At 42.2% G+C, this 26212-nt stretch overlaps 1 protein-coding gene across 1 annotated transcript in view; it reads left to right on the top strand.

The window, feature by feature from the left end:
* LOC122559165 (protein SSUH2 homolog) overlaps positions 1 to 26212 on the top strand; it is a 58693-nt gene that overhangs the window by 27570 nt on the left and 4911 nt on the right. The window contains exons 5-12 of the mRNA XM_043708539.2: positions 1998 to 2127; positions 2692 to 2752; positions 4434 to 4558; positions 5842 to 5904; positions 9571 to 9653; positions 10293 to 10385; positions 19622 to 19727; positions 23320 to 23427. Coding sequence (XP_043564474.1) covers positions 1998 to 2127; positions 2692 to 2752; positions 4434 to 4558; positions 5842 to 5904; positions 9571 to 9653; positions 10293 to 10385; positions 19622 to 19727; positions 23320 to 23427 — 769 coding nt within the window. The remainder of the gene's footprint in view (positions 1 to 1997; positions 2128 to 2691; positions 2753 to 4433; positions 4559 to 5841; positions 5905 to 9570; positions 9654 to 10292; positions 10386 to 19621; positions 19728 to 23319; positions 23428 to 26212) is intronic.

A 26212-nucleotide genomic window follows, 5' to 3' on the forward strand; every position in this document is an offset into this window, starting at 1 on the left:
AATGCGAGATGCTGCATTTTGGGAAAGCAAATCTTAGCGGGACTCATACACTTAATGGTAGTGTCCTAGAGAGTGTTGCTGAACAAAGAGACCTTGGAGTGCAGGTTCATAGCTCCTTGAAAGTAGAGTCGCAGGTAGATAAAGTAGTGAAGAAGGCGTTTGGTATGCTTTCCTTTATTGGTCAAAGTATCGAGTACAGGAGTTGGGAAGTCATGTTGCGGCTGTACAGAATATTTCCTGATGAAGGGCTTTTGCCCAAAACGTCGATTTCGAAGCTCCTTGGATGCTGCCTGAACTGCTGTGCTCTTCCAGCACCACTAATCCAGAATCTGGTTTCCAGCGTCTGCAGTCATTGTTTTTACCTCAGAATATTGGTTAGGCCACTGTTGGAATATTGTGTGCAATTCTGGTCTCCTTCCTTTCGGAAAGATGTTGTGAAACTTGAAAGGGTTCAGAAAAGATTTACCAGGGTTGGAGGATGTGAGCTCCAGGGAGAGGCTGAACAGGCTGGGGCTGTTTACCCTGGACCGTCAGAGGCTGAGGGGTGATCTTATAGAGGTTTACAAAATTATGAGTGGCATGGATAGGATAAATAGACAAAGTCTTTTCCCTGGGATCGGGGAGTCCAGAACTAGAGGGCATAGGTTTAGGCTGAGAGGGGAAAGATATAAAAGAGACCTAAGGGGCAACTTTTTCACGCAGAGGATGGTACGTGTATGGAATGAACTGCCAGAGGAAGTGGTGGAGGCTGATACAATTGAAACATTTAAGAGGCATTTGAATGGGGATATGAATAGGAAGGGTTGGGAGGGATATGGGCCGGGTGCTGGCAGGTGGGACTAGATTGGGTTGGGATACCTGGTCGGCATGGACGGGTTGGACCATAGGGTCTGTTTCCAAGCCGTACATCTCTATGATTTTATGACTCTATATAAAAGAGACCTAAGGGGCAACTTTTTCCACACAGAGGGTGGTGCGTGTATGGAATGAGCTGCCAGAGGAAGTGGTGGAGGCTGGTACAATTGCAACATTTAAGAGGCATCTGGATGGGTATTTGAATAGGAAGGGCTTGGAGAGATATGGCCCGCGTGCTGGCAGGTGGGACTAGATTGGGTTGGGTTACCTGGTCGCATGGATAAGTTGGACCGAAGGGTCTGTTTCCGTGCTGTGCACCTCTATGACTCTCTCAATAAAGAAAGGGCAATTGAGTCAGCCAAACACTCTGCATCTCTGTGGCAGTACTTAGAACAATAAAATTGACTCAGCTGGTTTAAATTTAATTTCCATACTGGCATAATGTGTGTGTGTTTTAGTGCTTTTTACCTTAAGAACTGAATGGATTCTGCTGCTTTCTTGTCTTATCCTTCTCATCTTTAGATATTGCAGAGGTTATTTCTGATTTCTGTAATCGGTGCTGTCTGATTGGCTTTCTCCACAGTCAAAACATTGAACTATAATACGTCCGAAAAAAAAAACCCATCAGCAATTTCAACGACAATTCTGTCTCCTATAATTCTGATTCTCCACAGTCACATTTCTCCACCAATCTGTAGAGACCATTAATGAAATTATCAATAGATTCCCTTGGGATGCTGAACTCATCTGTTTAATCTTGTGTTTTCAAGAATTTTATTTTTTCTAAGATTAAAATAATTCACAATTCTTGTAGAACATCACCAAACATATCTTTCCATTTTTGTTTAACTATAATGTCATCAGTTCATATATGATTTGGATCAATAACATTAACACTAACGTTGGCGTGCTTGCATCTATGTGTGAAATTGTATTGGTGTGCACCGCAGTGACTTGAGCGAGGTCCCAGTGGTCTTTGAATATATGTTATTCCAATCTACAGTTTTGTTTTGAGTGACAAAAGCTAAAATGATCAAGGAATTTAATGTAAAGATCTTGTGTATGTGTTTTGTAATGTTTGTGGAACAATTGTAACAGCAATATGTTTTTTTCCGTTCTCCTTATTATTCCCTTCTCATCAGTATTCCCAATATCACTGAAGACGTAGCTAGAGAAGCATTCATTGAGTTTGCATCCAGCAAATGTTGCTACAGCACCAGCCCTGCCAAAGAGATGATCTTTCGGGATTTAAGACCATACAATACCTACAGAGTAAGTGATGCCCTGTTATAAAGAAAGAGGAACAAAATTACATTGTTACACAATCCAAACACCTCTCCAGAAATATCTCCATTCTTCAGATGAGATGTTTTTGAAGTGACACATTTACCCAGCAGGTTTTCTGTATTGGGGTAAAAACAATGACTGCAGATTCTGGAAACCAGATTCTGGATCAGTGGTGCTGGAAGAGCACAGCAATTCAGACAGCATCCGACGAGCAGCAAAATCGACGTTTCGGGCAAAAGGCCTTCATCAGGAATAAGGTTTTCTGTATTAGCAACCTTACCTTTGCATCTCTAGGTTAGAAACCCCCTCCAGGGCTTGAGTGCTAAATCCAAGCTCAGCCTTGCCTATACTTGACTTAATTAATGGAGTGAAGATTGCAAAGTTGAGGGGACCTCCATACCACACTTTCTCTCTCAATTCAGGATTCTCCAGTCCTGACAGTTCTGCCCTATATTACTGACTCAAATGCAAGCCGTCAGTGAAATATTACGAATGTAAAGCACTTAAGGATTGTGAAACATTGCTAAACTAAGGTTTATTTTACTTCAGTATCGCCTAGAAAGCTTCACCGAGTCCAGATCAACTGAGTGGAAGATGGTGCCTTATAGTGGTGAGTGTATAACATGCAGAACAACGTAAATCCAAAGAATGTAGGAGCTGTACAGAGAGCACAGTCACTGACAATCTGTTAAACTTTGAAGGCATACTGCTGGCTATGTATAACCTTCAGTGCCATAGCAATTCTATCTCTGCCTCAGTCAGAGATATAACAATTAACTACTGTCAGCTGCTTTGGGTTTTCAATGGGCACATTGTTTTTTAAAGTCTATTCTACTTTCCATGTTCCTGGCCAACCCCTAAATTTTGTTCTCTAATGTGACATCTAGCCTCTGTGATCAATTCAGTTAAGGTTGTCTGGAGTTGCCAGTGCCTTAAAACGTTGTGATTGCGTCTACTGGACCAAAAGGATTGCCTAGGGTAGATTCATTAATCTTGGTAAACCACACCTTATTGGTATGCCCTCATGCAGTCTTCAACAGAAGATAAGCTCAATCTTGATAAGCGATAAAGGTCTATTGTAATTACTAAATAGCAAAATACATTACATCTTAAATTACATGGGAGTCCAAGGCAAATGTCCACGCTATACTCAGAGGTAAGTACAGCTACCGAAATGTTCTCACAAAGTATTGATAACAAACACAGAACAAGTTAGCTCCTCCTAGGAACAGTTCTGAGATAACTTCACTGAGGCTGATATTCCATCACCAAGTCACCCTTTGTTTCTCTGTGCATAGTCCATGGACTCTGCCTAGCTTGCTCAGAGCCAGTCTCTAGAGTGAGGATAATCCCTGACATTCCTCTTTTTTTTTTGCTATACCAATTTCCATTCAATTAGTAGTAAGAAAAGGACTGAGCAATTAGTGACAGCTATTGCATTTCACAGCTCCTTGTACAAAAGGCACAGAATGTCCCATAAGATAGGGAATCACAGATTGCAGTCAGTTCATTTGCTCTCCCCCAGGGTGAGCCTGTCAAACAGGTACTCTCCCAGAGCATTACACTCCTTTTTATTTATTTATTTATTTATTTTTATTTTATTAAACAAATTACAAAAACAGTTTACAACAAACAGTTACATTTACAGCTGCATACAAGAGACAGCAATTTTACAAGGGAGAGGAGCAGCAAAGCCAGGCCCCAAACCCTACTGTTCAAACAGTTTACAGGGACATGAGGACAAACCTCAAATCCCAGTTTCACAAAGATATAAAGAGACAACAGCAATGACAGTTGTACATTACACAGTACTGTTACATACAAAAGTGCAGACAATACAGACTCAGCAAGCTTCCACCTTCCGACCACTAAGGAAGCCCGCCCCTACCCACCTTCCAGTTTACACTCCTTTTTATATCTGTCAGCCTGGACTCCTGATTGGCTCAGGTTAACAGCTTCAATCAGTGCACTCCAACTCAATGAGATCAACTTAGCCAACCTCATTCCAATCACTACAGGTTCTTTACCTGCTGATGGATGGTGTTTATGTGGCCCTCGTGCTACTGCACATATCCTATCCAATTACTAGCCACTCTCAAATCCTACATGTGGAAATAAAAATCACATCCTTTACGCTGTAGCTACCATCTTGCAATGAAGACGCCACTGCTGTTCCCCATGGCTGGCTCATGTCCACCTTTGATGTCCTTACATTTTACTATGGTATTTTTCTGATTTTTGTACCTACTGGTTGTTTTTAAAAGATAACAATGGTCTCTTGTTGTTTTTAGGGCAGTTTGTGGACAGCAATGCATATGGAATGCCTCCCCTCCCCTGGGATATAATAGTGGAGAAGCCTCCAATGTTTCAGGACCATAAGGAGAAAATCCCAGTGCCACACACTTCATCCATAAAGGTAAGGCTTCACATGAGGGAACACTTTCTCTGAGGCAGCTCTGCAAAAGGATCACTGAACCTGAAACATTCACTGTTTTCTCTCCATAGATACTGCCAGGCCTCCTCAGTTTTTTTCCAGCAAGTTATGATGTTGTTTCTGATTTCCAGCACCAGCAGATCTTTGTTTTTGATGACTATTAAAGGGTCAGATCCACACCAAAGAGAAATTCTCAGGTTTACATACTCTGAACTCCATGGAATAACTGTGTCCCATCTCCTGTGTGAAAACTGTTAATGGCTTTCATCATCTCAGAGCATCAGAACCATCGATCAAGCTTGCTTCTGCTTGTGTCAAATTTGCTTTGACCTGTCAGAGCATGCTTCTGAAAAAGGAAGAAGCAAAATGAATTCTGTAGTGAGTGTTGTCACAATCTTACTTTCTGATGAGTCTTTTTGAGCCTATGCTCTACGTTGAACCTGTTAGCCAAAAGGATGATCACCTCCTGCATCTGGAAGGTCCATATTATTTTAACTGAACTGCAAAACTCAAAATTACAACGTTTAAAACCTGCCAATGTATGCATTCTGCTGAATGTACGCAGGCACTTTGAAAGTCAGTCTTCTGATTGATTTGAAAGACTAAGTTGCTCAAACATTGAAATGCACAGCAAAAGATGTACCAGGATATACTGAACTGCCAAATCTACATCATGTAACTATAAAGAGACCTGACTCAATGGCAAAACATTTTCTGAAACCTGTTTTCACTTAGTGATGTCTTTCTGCATTGTTGCTGTACACATTGATGCTTCCACACAGGTTACCGCAAGAAGAATTGAATTTTAGATTAGATCAGATTACTTACAGTGTGAAAACAGGCCCTTCAGCCCAACAAGTCCACACCAACCCTCCGAAGAGCAACCCACCCAGACCCATTCCCTTACATTTACCCTTTCACCTAACACCAAGGGCAATTTAGCATGGCCAATTCACCTAACCTGCATAATTTTGGACTGTGGGAGGAAACCGGATCACCCGGAAAAAACCCAAGCAGACATGAGGAGAATGTGCAAACTCCACACAGATAGTTGCGTGAGGCGGGAATTGAACCTGGGTCTCTGGCACTGTGCCACCGTGCCGCCCAAACATTTTGATTGTGAAATGTTACCACACAATGTAGATGGTGGTTTATTGTACAGCTCTCTGCTTTAAATGCACTAAGATTGAATTTATCTCTTGTAATTTGTAGATGAACTGACAGAGTACAGGGTCAAATTTAATCTCATATAATTGTGTTCTCAGGGGTGTCACGTATGTATGACGTTGGGAAAAGTAGCATGCAACAAATGCACTGCAACTGGGCAGGTAAGTAGTGAACTTGAGAGGTTTTCATTTGCTTTTGATGTTGTCTTGCCTGAAGATTACATATTACTTAGCAAGGTTAATCTCACATGTGTGAAGATGCCTCACTCAATAGAAGTGCACCTCAGCAATTGACTCAAGGTGTTAAAAGTCTACCTGCGATGCATACTACTGTTGAACAGCGCTCTGAGCAGGATTATTACATTAATGTTTTGGTAATTAAAATGGATTAATAATTCAGTCAGACTTCTCAGTGAGCTCAAGAACTGAAATGTCCCTTTACCCCTAGGCCAGTCAAGGGAGACAGTGTGTAATACTCCCAGACTCCCAAGATAATGCTCTGAGGTCATAAGTTCAAATTCCACCAGAACAGCTGGTGGAATTTAAATTCAATTCGTCAAGTTTGGATTTGGAAGCTAGTCTCAGTAATAGTGATTGTGAAACTATCATTGATAGTCTTGGACTGACTAATCCCTGGAGCCACCTGGTGATCATAATCCTCCTACTGGAACTCAATCATTTCTGAGCCCCAACAAACGAGCCAGAAGCTCTTGGCTGTAACTTTCAACATGGCTGGTACCAATGGTGAGACTGAGCCAAAATGTGTGAATTTTATTTTCAAAGTAAATATCTGACTGGGAACAGGATTGTGGGGGAAGTTGGGAGGTCCTCAAAATGGTTCCTGAGCAGCACACAGCTTCTATGTGCCATGCCAGAGCAACCAACTAGTCAGGGGCTCCTGAAAGAGGAGCTTAGAATGTTCCAGAATATTGCTTGGCTCAAAGCTCAGGATGAGGAATGGGTGTTTAGCGATGGAGAGAAGCTGTGGGCAGTAAAAGGAGTTCTTCAGTCATCCATGGAACAAGCAGGTCTGATGGGCCAATTTGGTTTCTATCATTTGATACTTCCTTAGGAAGGAAGATTGAAAGAATTTGCATTTCCATCGTACCTTTTAATGACTTCAGGATATCTCAATGCGCCTGGCAGTGAGTGAAGTACTCTTAAAGTTTACACCATTTTAATGTAGGAAACACAGCAGATAATTTGTCTCTTAAACAGTGGATAATGACTAGGTAACCTATTTTACTAATGTTTATGGAGATGTCAATACTTGCCAAGATGATGTTAAGACCTTCCCTGCTCTTTCTATACCAAACAGGTTTCGCATCTAACTGAATGGTAGGAAGGACCTGGATTAACATCTCATACGAAATACAATCTGCATTTCCACCGAACTGCACTTGAGTGTGTCAACCTAGATTTAGTTGCCAGGTCTCTGGAGACTTGACACCACACCCTTTGGACTCAAGAGATGACTATTTGTCGTCTTGTTCAAAGTGTGTGGAGACAACAGGTTAATGACTTTTGTGTTTTTCGAGCAAAGGTTGACTCGAGCTGATACTATGATCAGTCTCTCAACTGGGAAATGCTTGGAAATTGGATTTTATTGGCTATTTCAAAAGTAGTGACTCTATGCCCTGCTGTCCCTTGTGGAACTTGAGCAAGAGAAAGCTGCAACATGGAACTCACAATAACATAAGAACAGGGAATAAGAGTAGGTCACTCGGCCTTTCAAGCTTACTCTGGCATTCAGTAAGATCATGGTTGATTTGATTTTGGACTGTAGTGTAAGGTGGGGGCTGATTATTGAGTGCGGTGCATTTAATTAATTATATTCTTACTTCCATAGATTCAAAATAATCCAAACCCTTTCTAGTGGGGAGAATAGGGCCCCTCAGAGATCAGCCTTTGTGTGGAGCCACAGGAGACTGGGAAGACACTAAATGAGTATTCTGTATCAGTGTTTACTGTGGAGAAGGACATGGAAGGTAAAGAATACAGGGAAATAGATGGTGACATCGTGAAAATGTCCATATTACAGATGAGGAAGTGCTGGATGTCATGAGACAAATAAAAGGACCTGATCAGGTGTTCTCTAGAACACTGTGGGAAGCTAGAGAAGTGATTGCTGGGCCCCTTGCTGAGATATTTGTATCATGGATAGTTACAGGTGAGGTCTCGGAAGGCTGGAGGTTGGCTAACATGGAGCCACTATTTAAGAAGAGTGGTAAGGAAAAGCCAGGGAACTATAGACCTGTGAGCCTGACGTCAGTGGTGGACGGAATCCTGAGGGACAGGATGTACATGTATTTGGAAAAGCAGGGACTGATTAGGGATAGTCAACATGGCTTTGTGCATGGGAAATCATGTCCCATGAACTTGATCGAATATTTTTAAGAAGAAACAAAGAGATTTGATGAGAGCTGAGCAGGGGACATGATCGAATTGGACTTCAGTAAAGCATTCGACAGGGTTCCTGATTGGAGACTGATTAGCAAGGTTAGATCTCATGGAATACGGAGAGAACAAGCCATTTGGATACAGAACTGGCTCAAAGGTAGAAGACAGAAGGTGGTTGTGGAGGGTTGTTATTCAGATTGGAGGCCTGTGACCAATGGAGTGCCACAAGGGTCGGTGCTGGGTCCACTACTTTTCCTCATTTATATAAATGATTTGGATGTGAACATAGGAGTTATAGTTAGTGAGTTTGCAAATGACACCAAAATTGGAGGTGTAGTGGACAGCAAAGAAGGTTACCTCAGATTACAGCAGGATCTTGAACAGATGGGCCAATGGGCTGAGAAGTGGCAGGTGGAGTTTAATTTAGATAAATGTGAGGTACTGCATTTTGGGAAAGCAAATCTTAGCAGGACTTATACACTTAATGGTAAGATCCTAGGGAGTGTTGCTGAATAAAGGGACCTTGGAGTACAGGTTCATAGCTCCTGGAAAGTGGAGTCGCAAGTAGATAGGATAGTGAAGAAGGTGTTTGGTATGCTTTCCTTTATTGGTCAAAGTATTGAGTACAGGAGTTGGGAGGTCATGTTGCAGCTGTACAGGACATTAGTTAGGCCACTGTTGGAATATTGTGTGCAATTTTGGTCTTCTTCCTATCGGAAAGATGTTGTGAAACTTGAAAGGGATCAGAAAAAATTTACAAGGATGTTGCCAGGGTTGGAGGATTTGAGCTGTAGGGAGAGGCTGAATAGGCTGGGGCTGTTTTCCTTGGAGCTTTGGAGGCTGAGGAGTAACCTGTATAGAGATTTACAAAATCATGAAGGGCATGGATAGGATAAATAGATAAAGTCTTTTCCCTGGGGTCGGGGAGTACAGAAGTAGAGGGCATAGGTTTAGGGTGAGAGGGGAAAGATATAAAAGTGATCTAAGGAGAAACTTTTTCACACAGAGTGTGGTGCATGTATGGAATGAGCTGCCAGAGGAAGTGGTGAAGGCTAGTACAATTGCAACATTTAAAAGGCATCTGGATGGGTATATGAATAGGAAAGATTTAGAGGGATTGGGGCCAAGTGTTGGCATATGGGACTAGATTAGGTTGGGATATTGGGATATCTGGTAGGCATGGATGAGTTGGACTGAAGGGCCTGTTTCCGTGCTGTGCCTCTTTATGATTCTATAATGTTTTCTCTCAAATGAATTTAATATGATTGCAAGTTCCTTCATTCTTGGATAGTTCACCATTTGAATCACTTCCTTTCTGGGCATCCTTCAGTTCATTGCATGCCAAGCACTGTACTCACCAATCAATGGAATGACACGTATTAGATATCTAAAGATATAAAGTAACACGGTGCTGTTTTGTAAATGCAGGTTAAGTGTTGGGTGTGTAAAGGCCGAGGATCCCATCTTAGCAATGATATGTGCACCCACTGTAATGGCTTTGGACTTGAAAGGTAAGAAAGGATGATCAAGCTTATGCTGAATCTGTGAATTCCAGTAAGTTCTTAGAGCCCAGTTTGGGAACAATGTCTGGTGATAGAAGTATCTTGTGTGTATGTCTAGAATGAGAATCTCCTCGTTTCCTACCCTGATCTTCCCCTGCCCTCTTCAGTAGCTTGGGTTGGTAGAATCCAGGTAGTATTCAGCATTGTGGTTGCTAGGTGGGATCTCTTCACACCAGGTAGCGTGTTCACTATAATTTTTAAAAACATTAACGGTCAGGATTCATCCACAAATAACAGCCTCTGGAATGAAATATCACCTTATTGCAGAAAGGCCCTCATAGAGATGGGAGTCACATTGGAAAGGAATGTTTTCCTAAGTATTTTAGAGCAGAGCCATTTAGACTTCTCTCGTTGTTACTAGGACAATATACTGAAGTCAGTCAGCCACATTGCTATCTAATGTAGTATATATCAATCTTAAATCCAGAATACAAAATACCCTGAATTTAACATTTCTTTTTAACCATCTTGAGTGCACCAAGGCATGGATTCTTTGACATGCATTTAATTGACAAGTCTCGTATTAACGTTGGTTGGAAGGAAAATATGATGGCGTTTGTCTAACTTGAGTTTCTTGTTGGTCCTCAGATGTACTCATTGCTCTGGCAATGGGACAAGATTGTGCCAAATGTGCAAAGCAAGTGGACAACTAATGGTGTTCATCCAGCTGACAGTCAAGTGGTAAGCTTAATGGCTTTGTTGTGTGTAGGAATATAGTGCTACTCACTCACATTTTCAAGGGGTGTGGGAATTTGATATAAGAATGCAGCCCTGGCGTACTGTTTCCTCATCTGTTTCCTGGTTGTTCATGCCTAGATCAGGTAAAAGGAGGATGTCAAGACTTTGGAAGGGCTTTGATTATTCTGCCTATAAGGTGAGAAAGTGGCAATTTGTGCAATTTCCACGGATATACAACCATAATACGAACCTACAATACGTCACTGCCCTTACCTAGCAGATCTCAGACTGACAGGTCGCAAGGACAGCTAATGAAAGAATTAAGAATGCTACACTCGTAGCACTGCGGAAATTGTAGTCGAACCCATTTCCTACAGAAAGGCTTTGTTCTTAACTTAGGTTTTATTTTCCCTGGGAATACCTTACGCCAACACAGGAAATGAGGCAGCCTAGCAGAGATTAAAGAATTAATAAGCTAATGTAAATATGTCATTGGTTTGGAGGAGAAGGGACATTATAGGAGGCAGACAAGAAGGCAAAATTGGAATTTGGGTTTTCTTTCTCAAAAAAAAAAGTGATTTTGGAGCAGAAAGAACATTTGGGTAGAAAGAAGATATTATTTGAAACCGTGCAATCAAATTTAACAGTGGACAAATCTGTAACACGTACATGCAGCTCTGTAATACTTAAATGGTTATACTGGGAAGCTCTGTACCTAACACTCCATTGGGTGAAGAATTAAGGTGCACTTACATGTTGCAAAGATCTTCTGGAAGGTCTGGTGTAAAGACCGGTGAAAGCAGAAACAAGGGAGTTGTTTAGTGGATTGATGGATCTGGAATGTAGAGGACCAAGAAAAGGGAATCCTTAGGGTCAGGGAATTTGGAATACTTTCACCATTTTTCAGAAATAGAGTTCCAAAGACTCTGAGCTTTAGTAGAGAGAAAAGCATGGACTTAATTTCTGTTTTAAATGGGCAACTCCTGATTTTTGGACAGTTCTAGATTCTCCCACAGAGGAAACATCCTGTGCACATCTACTCAGTCAAGACCCCTCAGGATCTTCCATGTTTCAATTAAGTTATCTGTTACTCTTCTAAACTCCAGTGGATACAAGCCTAGCCTACCCTCATACAATACCATGTACATTCCCAGGTATTAGTCTGGTAAACATTTGCTGAACTTATGCCAATGCATTTGCCTTCTTCCTTAAATAAGGTCCCTAGTACTGTTCACAGTATTCCAGTTGTGGTCTTGCCAATGTTCTGGCTCAAGCATAACCTCCCTACTTCTGAATGCAATTCCCCTCACAATAAATGATTACTGTTCCCATTCCTAACTACTTCTTGTAACTGCATACTACATTGTTTCATGATTCATATATGAGGACATCCAGATCCCCCTGCATCTCAGAGCTTTGCAATCTCTCATTGTTTAGATAACACACTTTTTAGTTTTGATTTTTCATGCTAAAATTGATAATTTTATATCATATTCCCATTTGTTGCACCTTTGTCTACTCACGTTAAACATCTTTTTATTTTTGTAGTGCCTTATGTCCTCTTCTTTATTTATAATTCTCCACATCTTTGTGTCATCAGCAAACCTGGCAACCATATCTTCAGCCCCTTCAACCAAGTCATTTATATAAATTGTTAGAAGTAAAAAAAATTAAAATAATACAAAAAGTTGAGGTCCCTGTGGCGCACAGCTCACTAAATCTTGCTAGCCTGAAAAAGACCCATTTATGCCTATTGCTTCTTTCTATTAGCCAGCCAAACATCTCTCCATGCAAATATGCTCCCCCTCCACATTCCCCAATTCGAGTTTTTATTTTCTGAATTACTGTTCGATGAGATACCTTACTAAATGGCTTCTGGAAATCTCAGCTTTCACTTATCCACGTTGAGTCTTACTTCTTCACCGGAAACTCCAATAAATTGGTCAAACGTGATTTCCTTTCCACAGTGCCATGTTGATTCTGACCTATTACAATCAACATGTCTTGCTGTATCTTCTTTCATAATAGCTTCTAACATTTTTACTGTGACTGACGTTAACGTAACAGGGCTGTAGTTTCCTGATTTTTGTCTCCCTCCCTTTTTGAATAAAGGAGTTGCGTTCGCTATCTTCTCATCACAGAGATATACAGAGCTGAAAATGTGTTTTCCTGAAGAAGGGCTTATGCCTGAAACATCGATTCTCCTGCTCCTTGGATGCTGCCTGACCTGCTGCGCTTTTCCAGCAACACATTTTCAGCTCTGATCTCCAGCATCTGCAGTCCACACTTTTTCCATAGAGATATACAGCACAGAAACAGAACCTTTGGTCCAACTCATCCATGCTGACCGGATATTCTAAACTAATCTCGTCTCAATTGCCAGCATTTGGCCCATAGTCCCTCTTAAACCCTTCCTATTCATATACCCATCCAGATGCATTTTAAATGTTGTAATTGTGCCAGCCAGCACCACATCCTCTGGCAGCTCATTCCATACACACACTACTCTCTGCGTGAAAACGTTGTCCCTTAGTTCCCTTTTTTATCTTTCCCCTCTCACCTTAAACCAATGCCCTTTAGGTTTGGACTCCAATACCCTGGGAAAAAAGACCATGGCTATCACCCTCTCAATGCCCCTCATTATCTTATAAACCTTTATAAGATCAATCCCTTAACCTCTGACACTCCAGGAAAAATACCGTAGCCTATTCAGCCTCTCCCTATATTTCAAACCCTGCAGTCCCATTAATGTACTCGTAAACCTTTTCAAGTTTAACAACATCTTTGTCTAATGGAGACTTACCCAAATCAAGGGATTTTTGGAAAATTAAAGCCAGCACATCGACTATCCCACTATTCATTTTTTCAAGCCCCTAGGAGGAAGTCGATCAGACTTAGGGCACCTGACAGCCTGCAGCTCCAATCATTTACTCAGTATCACTTCTTCAATACTTATAAGTTTCCTGAATACCTCCCTTCCTTCCATTTCCACTTTGGGAAGTAATGTAAATTATGATATCTCCAAGTTTGTAGATGACACAAAGAATGTGAGGGTGGACTGTGAAGAGGATATAGAGATTCTTCAGTATGATTTGAACAAGTTGGGTGAGTGGGCAAATGCATGTTAGATGAAGCATAATGAGGTAAATGTGAGGTTATCCACATTAGTGGCAAAATAAGGAAGGCGGATTAATATCTGAATATCACCGAAAATAAGCAGGCAAGAGTAGCAGATAGTGAAGAAAGCAAAGGCATGATAGGCTTCATAGCAAGATGATTGGAGTACAGGAGCAGCGATGCCTTACTGTAATTGTACAGGGCCTTGGTGAGACCACGGCTAGAGTATTGTGTTTAGTTTTGCTCTCCATCTCTGAGGAAGGATGTTCTGGCTGTGGATGGAGTGCAATAAAAATTTACCCACCTGTTTCCTGGGATGCCTGAATTGACCTATCAAGAGAACCTGGATCAGTTAGGATTACGTTCACTGGAGTTTAGAGGAGGGAAGGATAGATCTCAGAAATCTGTAAATTTCTAAAAGAACTAGACAGGGTAAATGTGAAGGTAGGATGTTCACCATGATGGAGAGTCCAGAGCCAGAGGTCACAGTCTGTAAATATGGAATTGACCATTTAGGACTGAGTTGAGGGGAAATTTCTTCACCCAGAGAGTGGTGAGCCTGTGGAATTCTCTGCCACAGAATCGGGTTGAGGCCAGAACATTGAATATTTACAAAAAAGGGAGCTAGGTAAAGCTTTTGGGGCTAAAGGGGTAAAAGGGTAGGAGGAGAAAGTGGGAATGGTTTGGACGATCAGCCATGATCATGTCAAATGGTGAAGTAGTCTCACAAGGTCAAATGGCCTATTCCTGATTCTATATTCTATGTTTCTATATTCTTTGGATATAGTATATAGAATCTCAGGTATGAAGATTGGTACAAAATACCTAATCAATTCACCTGCCATTTCCTTACCTTCCATTATTATCTATGGACTCATTTTTAAAATACCAACACTCTCACATTGTAAACTTTTTTTTAATATGGAAACTCTTACTATTCGTTTTTATATTTCTGACTAGCTTTCTCTCATACCCTAACTTTTCTGTCTTCATTGCTTCATAATTCTTTACTGATTTTGTTTGTCATTTATGATTTATGAGAATATAAAAAACATGGTCAGTAAGTTTACGGACAGTGGCATTGTAGACCATGGAGAAGGTTTTCTAAGATTACACAGGGATCTTGATCAAATGGGTCAATGGGCTGAAAAATGGTCGATGGTGTTCAATCTGGATAAATGTGAGGTATTGCATTTTGGTAAATAAACAAGGGCAGAGCTTATACAATTAAGGGTGGGGCCTTGGGTAGTGTTGTAGAACAGAGGGGCAGGTACATAATTCTTTGAAGTTTACGTCACATATAGACAGTGTGGTTAAAAAGGTGTTTGGCACACTTGCCTTCATTGCCCAAACCTTTGAGAATAGCAGTTTGGAAGTCATGTTGAGGTTGTACAGGACATTGGTAAATCCTCTTCTGGAATACTGTGTCCAGTTGTGGTCGCCCAGTTATAGGAAGGATACTAAGCTGGAGAGGGTTCAGGAGAGATTTACTGGGATGTTACTGGGTATGAGTTATAAGGAAAGGCTGGATAGGCTGGGACTTCTTTCACTAGGAGACTGAGAGGTGATCTGATAGAAGTTTGTAAATGAAAGGTATAGATAGATAGATAGATAGATAGATTTAATGGTAGTTGTCTTTCCCCTAGGATGGGGAATTTCAAGACTAGGGGGCACATTTTTAAGATTAGAATGGTGCTGGAAAAGCACAGCAGGTCAGGCAGCATCTGAGGAGCAGGAAAATCAACATTTCGGGCAAAAGCCCTTCATCAGAATGAGGCTGGGAGCCTTGGGGGTGGAGAGATAAATGGGAGGGGGGTGGGGCTGGAGGGAAAGTAACTGAGAGTGCAATAGGTAGATGGAGGTGGGGGTGAGGGTGATAGGTCAGAGAAGAGGGTGGGAAGGAAGATTAATAGGTGGGACAGGTCATGAGGATGGTGCTGAGCTGGAAGGTTGGAACTGGGGTAAGGTGGGTGGGAGAAGAAATGAGGAAACTGGTGAAGTCCACGTTGACGCTCTGGGGTTGAAGTTTCCGAGGCGGAAGATGAGGCGTTCTTCCTCAGGCGTCGGGTTGTGAGGGAGCGGCGGTGGAGGAGGCCCAGGATCTGCATGTCCTCGGCAGAGTGGGAGGAGGAGTTGAAATATTCAGCCACGGGCGATGGGATTGATTGGTGCCAGAGATGTTCTCTGAAGCGCTCTGCGAGTAGGCGTCCAGTCTCCCAAATGTAAAAGAGACCACATCGGGAGCAATGGACGCAATAAATGACGTGTGGAAGTGCAGGTGAAACTTTGATGGATGTGGAAAGCTCCTTTGGGGCCTTGGATGGAGATGGGGGCAGGGGGGGGGAGCTGTGGGCACAGGTTTTGGAATTCCAGTGGTGGCAGAGGAAGGTGTCAGGAGGGGAGGGTGGGCTGTTAGGGGGCGTGAATCTGACCAGGTAGTCGTGGAGGGAACAGCCTTTATGGAAAGCGGATAGGGGTCGGGAGAGAAATATACGTCTGGTATTGGGGTCTGTTTGTAGATGGCTGTTCTACAAACCCATCGACTCCCACTGTTATCTGGATTACACCTCCTCTCACCCTACCCCCTGCAAAAATGCTATCCCTTAGTCCCAATTCCTCAACCGTATCTACTCCCAGGAGGACCAGTTCCACCACAGAACACACCAGATGGCCTCCTTCTTTAAAGACTGCAATTTCCCCTCCCATGTAGTTGAGGATACCCTCCATTGCACCTCCACCCTCGAACCCCATCCCTCCAACCGCAACAAGGACAGAACCCCTCCGGTCCACACCTTCCACCCCACCAACATCTCATCATCCTCTGCCATTTCTGCCACCTACAAATGGACCACATCACCAGGGATATATATTTCCCTCCCCACCCCTATTCGCTTTCCATAAAGACCATTCCCTCAATGACTACCTGGTCAGGTCTACACCCCCTAACAACCCACCGTCCCCTCCTGGCACTTTCCCTGCCACCGCAGGAGTTGCAAAACCTGCGCCCACACCTCCTCCCTCACCTCTGTCCATGGCCCCAAAGGAGCCTTCCACATCCATCAGAGTTTTACCTGCCCTTCCACATGTGTCATATATTGTATCCATTGCTCCTGATGGGGTCTCCTCTACACTGGAGGACAGGCAGCCTACTTGCACAGCACTTCAGAGAACATCGCCGGGACACCCGCACCAATCAACCCCACTGCCTTGTGGTTGAACATTTCAACTTCCCCTCCCACTCTGCCAAGGATATGCAGGTCATGGGCCTCCTCCACCACCACTCCCTTATCACCCGACACTTGGAGGAAGAATACCTCATCTTCCGCCTTGGGACCCTCCAACCCCAAGGCATCAATGTGGACTTCACCAATTTCCTTATTTTTCCCTCCCCCCACCTTACCCCAGTTCCCACCTTGCAGCTCAGCATCATCCTCATAACCTGTCCCACCTGTCAATCTTCCTTCCCACTTATCAGCTCCACACTCCTCTCTGACCTATCACTATTACCCCCACCTCCATCCACCTATTGTATTCTAAGCTACCTTCTCCCCAGCCCCACCCACCTTCCACTTATCTCTCCACCTCTGAGGCCCCCAGCCTCATTCTTGATGAATGGCTTTTGCCCGAAACGTCGATTTTCCTGCTCCTCAGATGCTGTCTGACCTGTGCTTTTCCAGCACCAGTCTAATCTTGACTCTAATCTCCAGCAATGCAGTAATCACTTTTGCCTGGCATATTTTTAAGGTGAGAGGAGAGAGATTTTTGGAAAAAAAAACCATGTGGGGCAGATTTCTTTACAAAGAGGGTCAATCGAATGTAGAATAAACCTTCTGAGAATGTGGTGGATGTGTGTACAATTACAACATTTAAAATATATTTGGGTAGATACATGAATAGGAAACGTTTGGAGGGATATGGACCAGGAGCAGGTAGTTGGGACTAGTTTGGTTTGGGATTATGGACTGGTTGGAATAAAAGGTCGTGCTTCCATGCTGTATGACCCTAACTCTGTCTAATTTTCTGACTTTCCACCTGTCATTACACACCTATTTGCCTTTTCTTTACGTTTAATACTATCCTTAACCTTTCTAATTAACCACAAATGGTAGATGTGTTCCTTGAGATGTTCCTTACTCATTGATTGTATACTAACCTGTGTATTCTGAAATAACCCCTTTAAATGTCCACCAGTGTATCCCTATTGAACTTTCAGCTAATTTGCCAATTCACTTCAGGCAGATTTGCTTCTGTATCCTCATAATTGCCCTTATTTCAACTTTTAGAAAAGTCTCAGACCCATCTCGCTCTCCCCAGAGTTAATATAAAATTCAATCATATTATGATTGTTGCTACCTAAGGCCACCTTCACTATGAGATTGTTCATTAGATGTGGTATTTTGTAATCGTAGGATTAATATAAAAACAGAAAACGCTGGAGAAACTCAGCAGGTCTGGCAGCATTGTGGAGAGGGAAACAGTTAATATTTTGAGTCTGATATTATTCTTCAAAGGTTCTAGTTCTCAAAGGGTCAAATTTGCCCTTCATGTCTTTTTTAAATCTCTCACCTTAAAAATGTTCCCCCTCATCTTGAAGTTCCCCCATCCTAGGGAAAAGACAACTACCACTAACTCTATCTATACCCCTCATTATTTTATAAACTTCCATTAGATCGCCTCTCAACCTCCTTTGAAAGAAGTTCCAGCCTATCCAGCGTTTCTTTATAACTCTAACCGTCCATACCCAGGAACACCTTGGTAAATCTCTTCTGAACCCTCTCCAGCTCCTATTTTCAATGTTTCTCTATTGTTTGTATTCTTCATCATGAAGATTGATGCAAAATACCTAATCAATTCATCTGCCACATCCTTTCCATCCTAAGGATAATAATTAATCTGGTTCCTCCAGCCTTTTCTTGTCTTTTTTCAGATTTCTAACATTCAAGGTAATTTGCTTCCATTACCAGGTCTACTTTGGCCTGCACTCTGGTGTTCTGACTCCAGAACATGCACATCTAAGAAATTATCCTGAAAACATCTATGAACTCTTAATATTCCTCATACCTGCCTATCTGACCTTTCCAGTCAATATGTAGATTAAAAATTATGGTCATCACCTTGCCTTTCTGATAAATTGTTTACTCCTTTATGCTCCAGCCAACTGTGTTGTTAACTGCTTGTGGTCTGCACAGCACTCCTGCAAGTGACATCAGGCCTTTGTGCTTAAATTGCTTTCACAATGTGGTTTGCTAAATTTAAGTTGTCCCCGACTATTGTGTGACTGCCATCTTTAACTGACAGAACAACCCCTCCTCATTTTTTCCAGCTTCCTGTCCTTCCTAAAGGTTATGTACTTATTAATATTCAGCTCCCCAAGTCGTGTGATCCTTTAAGATTAGAGTGGTGCTGGAAAAGCACAGCAGGTCAGGCAGCATCCGAGGAGCAGCAAAATCGACGTTTCGGGCAAAAGCCCTTCATCGGGTTTTTGCCCGAAACATCGATTTTCCTATTCCTCGGATGCTGCCTGACCTGCTGTGCTTTTCCAGCATCACTCTAATCTTGACTGTAATCTCCAGCATCTGTAGTGCTCACTTTCGCCCATGTAATCCTTTAAGCCATGACTCTGTAATGGTGAGTAATGCAAGTGGACGATTGAACTTTTGAAAATGCCTTGAGTTAACCCTTACATTCAAGTGCGTGTACAGTGTTACATAGGCTTCAGGCCTCAGTGCAGTTGTGCTTTAACGACATCCCAATCATAATTTGACTCCACAGTTATTAAAAAAATGAACTAAATAGCAATAAACTGTGTGTATGTATATACTGGGTTTAAACAAAACCAAACTTTTGTTTGGTTTTGTTTAAACCCAGTATCCACACATAAAGGCATTGCAGTCCTTCAACAAAGAAGTCGAGACATAGCAGCTCCTGCCCATATTTGTTGAGGATAGAACGCAGGACAACAGATCAATATTTGCATCCAGGCTGTACTATGACAATACAACTTCACTGAAAGAGGGAGGTTTTGATACATGCTTACTGTTTCCTTTCAAAGGGCATGGCTAAGCCTAACCTTTAGCTACACTGCACTGAAAGAAACTAAGTTATACCTTTTCCTCAATCAGGAAAAATAACATCTTCGAAAAAATTGCTGATCAACAAAGTGGACTTCCTTTGGACCTTTATAACAAAATGGCAGGCCAGAACATCTTCACTGATCAACAATACATGGTAAGAAAAGGCATTTTCTCTGCAAGCTCAGCATTATGAAAGGTTGGACCTGCAGTTGCTGAGTGAGTTTATCAAATCAGCTGCAGAGAGATCAAAGGGCTGGTTTGTGTGGGAGATGAGTAAAGGACACTCCTAGAGTACAAACTGAACATATATACACAAGAGCAGGAGAAGGCTACTTGGCTCCTTGAGACTGTTCTGCTATTTAATAAGGTCATGGCTGATCTGATAATAACTTCACATTCCCCTGACCTTTCACCTCTGTGCTTACCAAGAATCTATCCTTCTCCACCTTAAAAATATTCAAAGATAATAATTCCACCACTTTCTTTCCTTTTTCTGAGGCTGTGTTAAACCTGACCGAGGGGAACTTGATGCTGGTATGGGTTCACTGTCCTGAATGACTACAATCTTCGCAAAGGAGCTTCGATGTTGAGGGCAGGCTATATGCTCAGTCACTGTGCTTGAGGGTTAGAGACACCCCTCAGATTGGACCAATGGTTATGTTAATACTGATGGATTCAGTGATGGAAAATACATTCAACATTGAGGTGGAATAGATAGATAGATTCGCTCTTGTTGCAAATGATCATCGCCTGGCATTCATGTGGCAAGAATGCTACTTGCCACTTTTGAGCCCAAGTCTGGTTATTTTCCAAATCTTGTTTTACATTTGAACTCCTCCTCACTGTCTGAGGAGTTGTGAATAGTGCTGAACATTGTGCATTCATCAACAAACATCCTCACTTCTGATGTTATGATTAAATTAGATCAGATTCCCTACAGTATGGAAACAGGCCCTTTAGCCCAACAAGTCCACATCGACCATCCACAGAGAAACCCACCCAGACCCATTCCCTTACCCTATAATTACCCCTGACTAATGCATCTAACACTATGGGCAATTTAGCACCCAATTCATCTGACCTGCACATCTTTTGGATTGTGGGAGGAAACCGAAGCACCCAGAGGAAATCCACGCAGACACGAGGAGAATTGCCCAAGGCTGAAATTGAACCCGGGTCCCTGGTGCTGTAAGGCAGTAGTGCTAACCACTTCAGCCACTGTGCCACCCATTGGCGGATGGAGGGAAGGTCATTGATGAAGCAGTTGAAGCTGGTTGGGCCTAGGACATACTCTGAGAAACTCCTACAGAGATATCCTGGAGCTGAGATGACTAACCTCCAACAACCACTATAATCTTTCTTGGTGTCTGGTATGACTCCAACCAGTGGAGAGTTATCCCCCTTTTTCCCAAGAAATGGTTGGAGACATTGAATACTGTAAAGGCTAAGGGCCCTGACAACATTCCAACAATAGTACTGAAGGCTTGTGTCCAGAACTTCACAGTCCCCTAGCCAAGCTCTTCCTATAGTTACAACACAGGCATCTCCTTGACAATGAGGAAAATTTCCCAGGTAGGTTTTGTACATTTGAAAACAAAGGATAAATCCAACCTAGCCAATTACTGCCCCATCAGCGTACTCTCGATCATCCATAAAGTGTTGTAAGGTATCATCAACAGTACTATCAAGCAGTAAATGCTCAGTAATAACCTGCTCAGTGACCCCCCCTCCCAGTTTGGGTTCTGCCAGGGTCACACAGCTCCTGACCTCATTACAGCCTTGGTTCAAACATGGACAAAAGAGCTGAATCCTCAAGGTCAGGTGAGAGTGGCAGCTCTTGACATCAATGCTGCAATCGATCGTTTTGCATCCAGATCAAACATTTCTTAATATCACATGGAGTGAATCTAATTTGCTGAAGACTGCTGATGCTGGGGGACCACTGGAGGAGACCAAGATGGATCATTCACTTGGCATATCCGGCTGAAGATTGCTGCAAATGTTTTAGCCTTATCTTTTGCGCTAATGTGCTGGGCTCCCCCATCATTTGAGAATGGGGATATTTGTGGAGCCTCCTTCTCCTGTGAGTCGTTTAGTTGTCCACCACCATTTGACATTGGTTGTGGAATTTCTTCGCTCTATCACTTGCTGCTTATGCTCTTTTTGACGTATAAGTAGTCCTGTTTGTAGCTTTGGGGATTGGAAGATACATGTTCCTGCTTAAATTATTAATATTTCAGGGACAATGAATATTTTTCTTGCTTTATTTGGGAAAAGAGGATTTCACCCCTTATCCCATGTCTCTATACAGTCTGGTCTCTGCTTATTTCATGGGATGTGGGAAGATGTCATATGTATTTTGTTTATTGATTTTTGAAGGTTTTTAAAGGTTAAAGGGACTTTCAGAGATTTGTGGTGATTGCCATTCATCATTTGCTCAAGAAATATCATTATTATTAGTAATTTTTTTTAACTATTCAATCTTTGGATGTAGATGTCACTTATTAGTTCAGTATTTTAGCCCAAAGGGCAATAATGAATCAACCACGTGGCTGTGAATCTGGAGTCACAATTAAACCAGACCAGGTAAAAAAATGACAGATTTCTTGCCTGAAAGGACGTTAGTGAATCTCATAAGTTTCTGTGATAATTGACATTGCCTAAGTGGTCGCCATTATGCTAGCTCTTCATTCCAGAGCTCCATTTAATTCAAATTCCACCACCTGCCATTGTGTTTCTTTAAGAAAGTAAGAATTACGGGGCAGGAGTAGGCAATTCAGTCCTCGAGCCAGACCCACCATTTAATATGATCACGGCTGATCCCATCTCAGCCTCAAATCCACTTTCCTGCCTGCTCTCCATAACCCTTCAACCCAATGCTGAAGATGTGGGAAGATGTCATATGTATTTTGTTTATTGATTTTTTTGAAGTGTTTTAAACTTTTCCTCAGTACATTACTGTATCCTTTCTGATTGGGATTTGTCACTTAAGATTTTTATTTCAATCCTGGCTGAACTGTACAGAAACATAAGCACTTCATCCAAGTTAACACTGTATTAATCTGCTGAGAGTGTGGAGTCCCATCTTTCAGTTGAGACATTAACCCGTAACTCTGTACCTTATGAAGGGCTTACGCCCGAATCGTCAATTCTCCTGCTCCTTGGATGCTGCCTGATCTGCTGTGCTTTTCCAGCGCCACATTTTCTGACTCTATCTGTCCTGTCAAGTGATTGTGAAAGATTCAGTGCCACTGTTCACTAAAGAGAAGGGTATCTCATCTAGTGTCCGAGCATTTAGCTCTCAAGCAGTGTTGCTCAAACAGATTATCTGGTCTTTTTTTCTCATTGCTGTTTGCGGGAATTGTGTGTGTGGCTGCTGCATTTCCTTCACTATATATCAAAGTGATGACTTCTTTGGTTGGGAGGATCTTTGAGATGTCCTGAGGAAATGATAAGTGTTAGATAAGGACAAGTTATTTCTTGCTTTTGGTCTTTCCCCTTCTTTGACCAAATACTGGAGAAGAACAAAAATATAAAGTAAACATTTGCTGGGCTCTTGACATCTCACAACTCTCTTGTCTCATTCGGTGTGATAATGATAACGTCTGTAAATTTAACAGATCCCAAATAAATTCGGTTGAATGATACAGGTGGTGATTTGTGCATTTGGATTTTGAACCGTGGGTTTGACATTCTGAATTTATAATAGTCTTTGTGTTCCTACCCTTTCTGTTTTGTCCCCTTAGGTCTATCCTATAGTGGGATTTCCAGAGAATCAGATTAATCATGCCTCCCAGCTAGCCATCCAAAAACATCAGAACGAGCTGATGAGAACCTCCCACATAATCCAACAGGTGAGTTTATGAAACTACGGCCAGAACCTGCAGTAATTCATTATGAATCTCTGTTTCCAAATGGGAGCATGATTTGATTCAGATGTTTTGCGTGTGACCTTTTTCGATCTGTTGTTGCATTTGTTTCACGTGTAACAGCTGAAATCACTGCATTTCACCACTTGGGACAAAAGTCCTTTGGTCAGCCTTTTCAACTTTGTGTCAGGTTCCTAACAACTGGCTCCAAGTCCATGTCAATGAGCTGACAGTATTGTTAAAGGGAAAGGCCCTGATTGACCCAGAATTAGATTTGGCACTCAGTCAATTATGCTAGGCACAGGGAGAAGGTGGGAAATAGTCTTGGAGGGCAGTTTTAAAGGCAAACAGCTTGCCTTTACCTGGATAGTACGTTTTTAGTACATTTCACACCTACCTTCTCCATGTAAGAGCTCCAGTACTCTCATTGCTAACAGAAAGTATCCATTTAATTCCAACCATTGACTAATGGTGGCACTTACCAAAGAAATTTTGATCAGTTGGGTCAATGGCCTGAAGAGTGACAGATGGAGTGTAATTTGGATAAATGCGAGATATTGCACTTTGGTAAAACAAACAAGGGCAGGATTTGTACAGTTAGTGGTATGGCACTGGAAAATGTTGTCGAATAGAGAGACCTAGGAGTTCAAGTACATCATTCTTTGAAATTTGCTTCGCAGGATGGTTAAGAAGATGTTTAGCATGCTTGCCTTCATTGGTCAGACCATTCAGGAGAGGATTTGATGACATATTGAGGTTGTATAGGATGTTGGTGTGGCCTCCTCTGATCTCTTATAGGAAGGATATTATTAAACTGGAGAGGGTTCAGAAAGATTTATCAAAATGTTGTCAGGAATGGAGGGTTTGAGTTATAAGCAGAAGGTGGATAGGCTGGGACTTTCTTCACTGGAATGGAAGTTGAGGGGTGAACTTAGAAGTTTATAAAATAATGAGGGGACAGAGATAAGTGAATAGCAAAGATCTTTTCCGTAAGGTGGGGGAGTTCAAAACTAGGGTATATATTTTTAAGGTGAGAGGAGAAAGATTTACAAACAGCATGAAGGATAACTTTTTTTTACATGGAATGTGGTTCTACATGGAGAAGGTAGGCGTGAAATGTACCAAAAACAGGAGGCTTCCTTGACTCATCCTTCCTGCTCTCCTTGTGGAATGACCTTCCAGAGGATGTGGTGGATGTGGGTACAGTTACAACATTTAAAAGGCATTTGGATAGGTACATAATAGGAAAGGTTTGAAAAGATGCAGGTCAAACATAGGCAGGTGGGACTAGTTTAGTTTGGGAACATGGTCGGTATGGACTGGATCGAAAGGGCCAGCTTCCATGCTATATGACACTACGATCTCTGTTTCACATTCCCCAGCTCCTCCACCTCAAGTCAGGAAAATGTACAGGCTGCTGTCAGCTCTCATGCTGCTTCCCATATTGCCCTCAGTGTTGCCACTTCATGATGTAAAAGTGTTAGGCTTAAAAAAAAAACACTGACTTCTAAAATGGAATGGATGCACAGTGGTTCAATATATCCACAGCCTTCTCACCCCTCCTCCCCGCCCCACAGCCTACACTCACCTCTTTGTTTCCCATTTGCAACACCACAGGAAGATGACTGATAAATAATTTCACCCACTTAGAAATGTAGAAGCAGGAGTAAGCTATTCAGCTCTTTGTTTCCTGCCTACCAACCAGTTCTCTATTCATCTTACTGCACCACCCCCTATCCTATGCTCTTTAATTTTAAATGCTGTTTGCATACATTAATTTGTAGCTTTCCTTCCCATTCCTCTTTAGCCAGCCCAAGGATCTGTCCTTAGCCCCCTCTTGTTTCTCATCTACAGACTGCCCCTCCAGGGCATCACCTGAAAACACAGCATTAACTTCCACATGTATGTCAATGATACCCAGCCCTACCTCATCATTACCTTTCTGTACCCCTCCCACATCTCCAACCTGTCAGGCTATATGTTCAGCATCCATCCAGCAACAAAAATTTCCTACAGCCAAATATTGGGAAGACCATTGCCGTCAGTCCTGATCTCAAACATTGTTCCCGAAACATTGACTTCATCCCAGTCCTGAGTAACTTGCTGAGCTGAACCAGATTGTTGGATGCCTTGGGGCTATGCTTAATTCCAGGATCAGCAGTGAATCACGTATCTACACCATTGCTCAATCCCATCTACATCCACCTCTGTAAATTTGGCCTGCATCGAACCTTGAAACTCTCATCTCTCCTTTGATATCTCTAGACTTGATTATTGAGTCTTGGCTCAACTCACACCCTATTCTACCCTCCACAAACTGCTCTGCAGAATTCTACCAGCTATTGCCATGGTGCACCAGCTCACCACCCCTGTGCTCATTAACCTACATGAAAAATTAAGGAATGCCTTGTCCTTTAAATTCTCAGCATTATTTTCAAATCCCTTTATAACTTCATTCCTTCCTGTCTCTGTAGTCTCATCCATTCTTACCCTGCCCTTGAGGTATCTGCACTCATTGAATCCTGGCCTCATCATCACCCCTGATTTTTGAAGACTCTGCTATTGGTTGCTACATTTCCAGCTGCCCAATCACTAAGCTCTGGAAAGCCTTTCCTAAACCTCCCCATCTTGTACAAAAATCCTCCTGAGATATGAACTGTTAACCCAGGTTTTGATCTCCTTTATATCTATCAAATTTTGTGTGATCATGTCCTGGTAAAATTCTTCAGACTTTTTACTCTGTTAAAGGCACGGCATAAGTGCAAGTTAT

Source organism: Chiloscyllium plagiosum, unplaced genomic scaffold (assembly GCF_037043375.1).
Source record: "Chiloscyllium plagiosum isolate Xiang-an unplaced genomic scaffold, Cpla_swu_hap1 HiC_scaffold_14, whole genome shotgun sequence".
Taxonomy (NCBI): Eukaryota; Metazoa; Chordata; class Chondrichthyes; order Orectolobiformes; family Hemiscylliidae; genus Chiloscyllium; species Chiloscyllium plagiosum.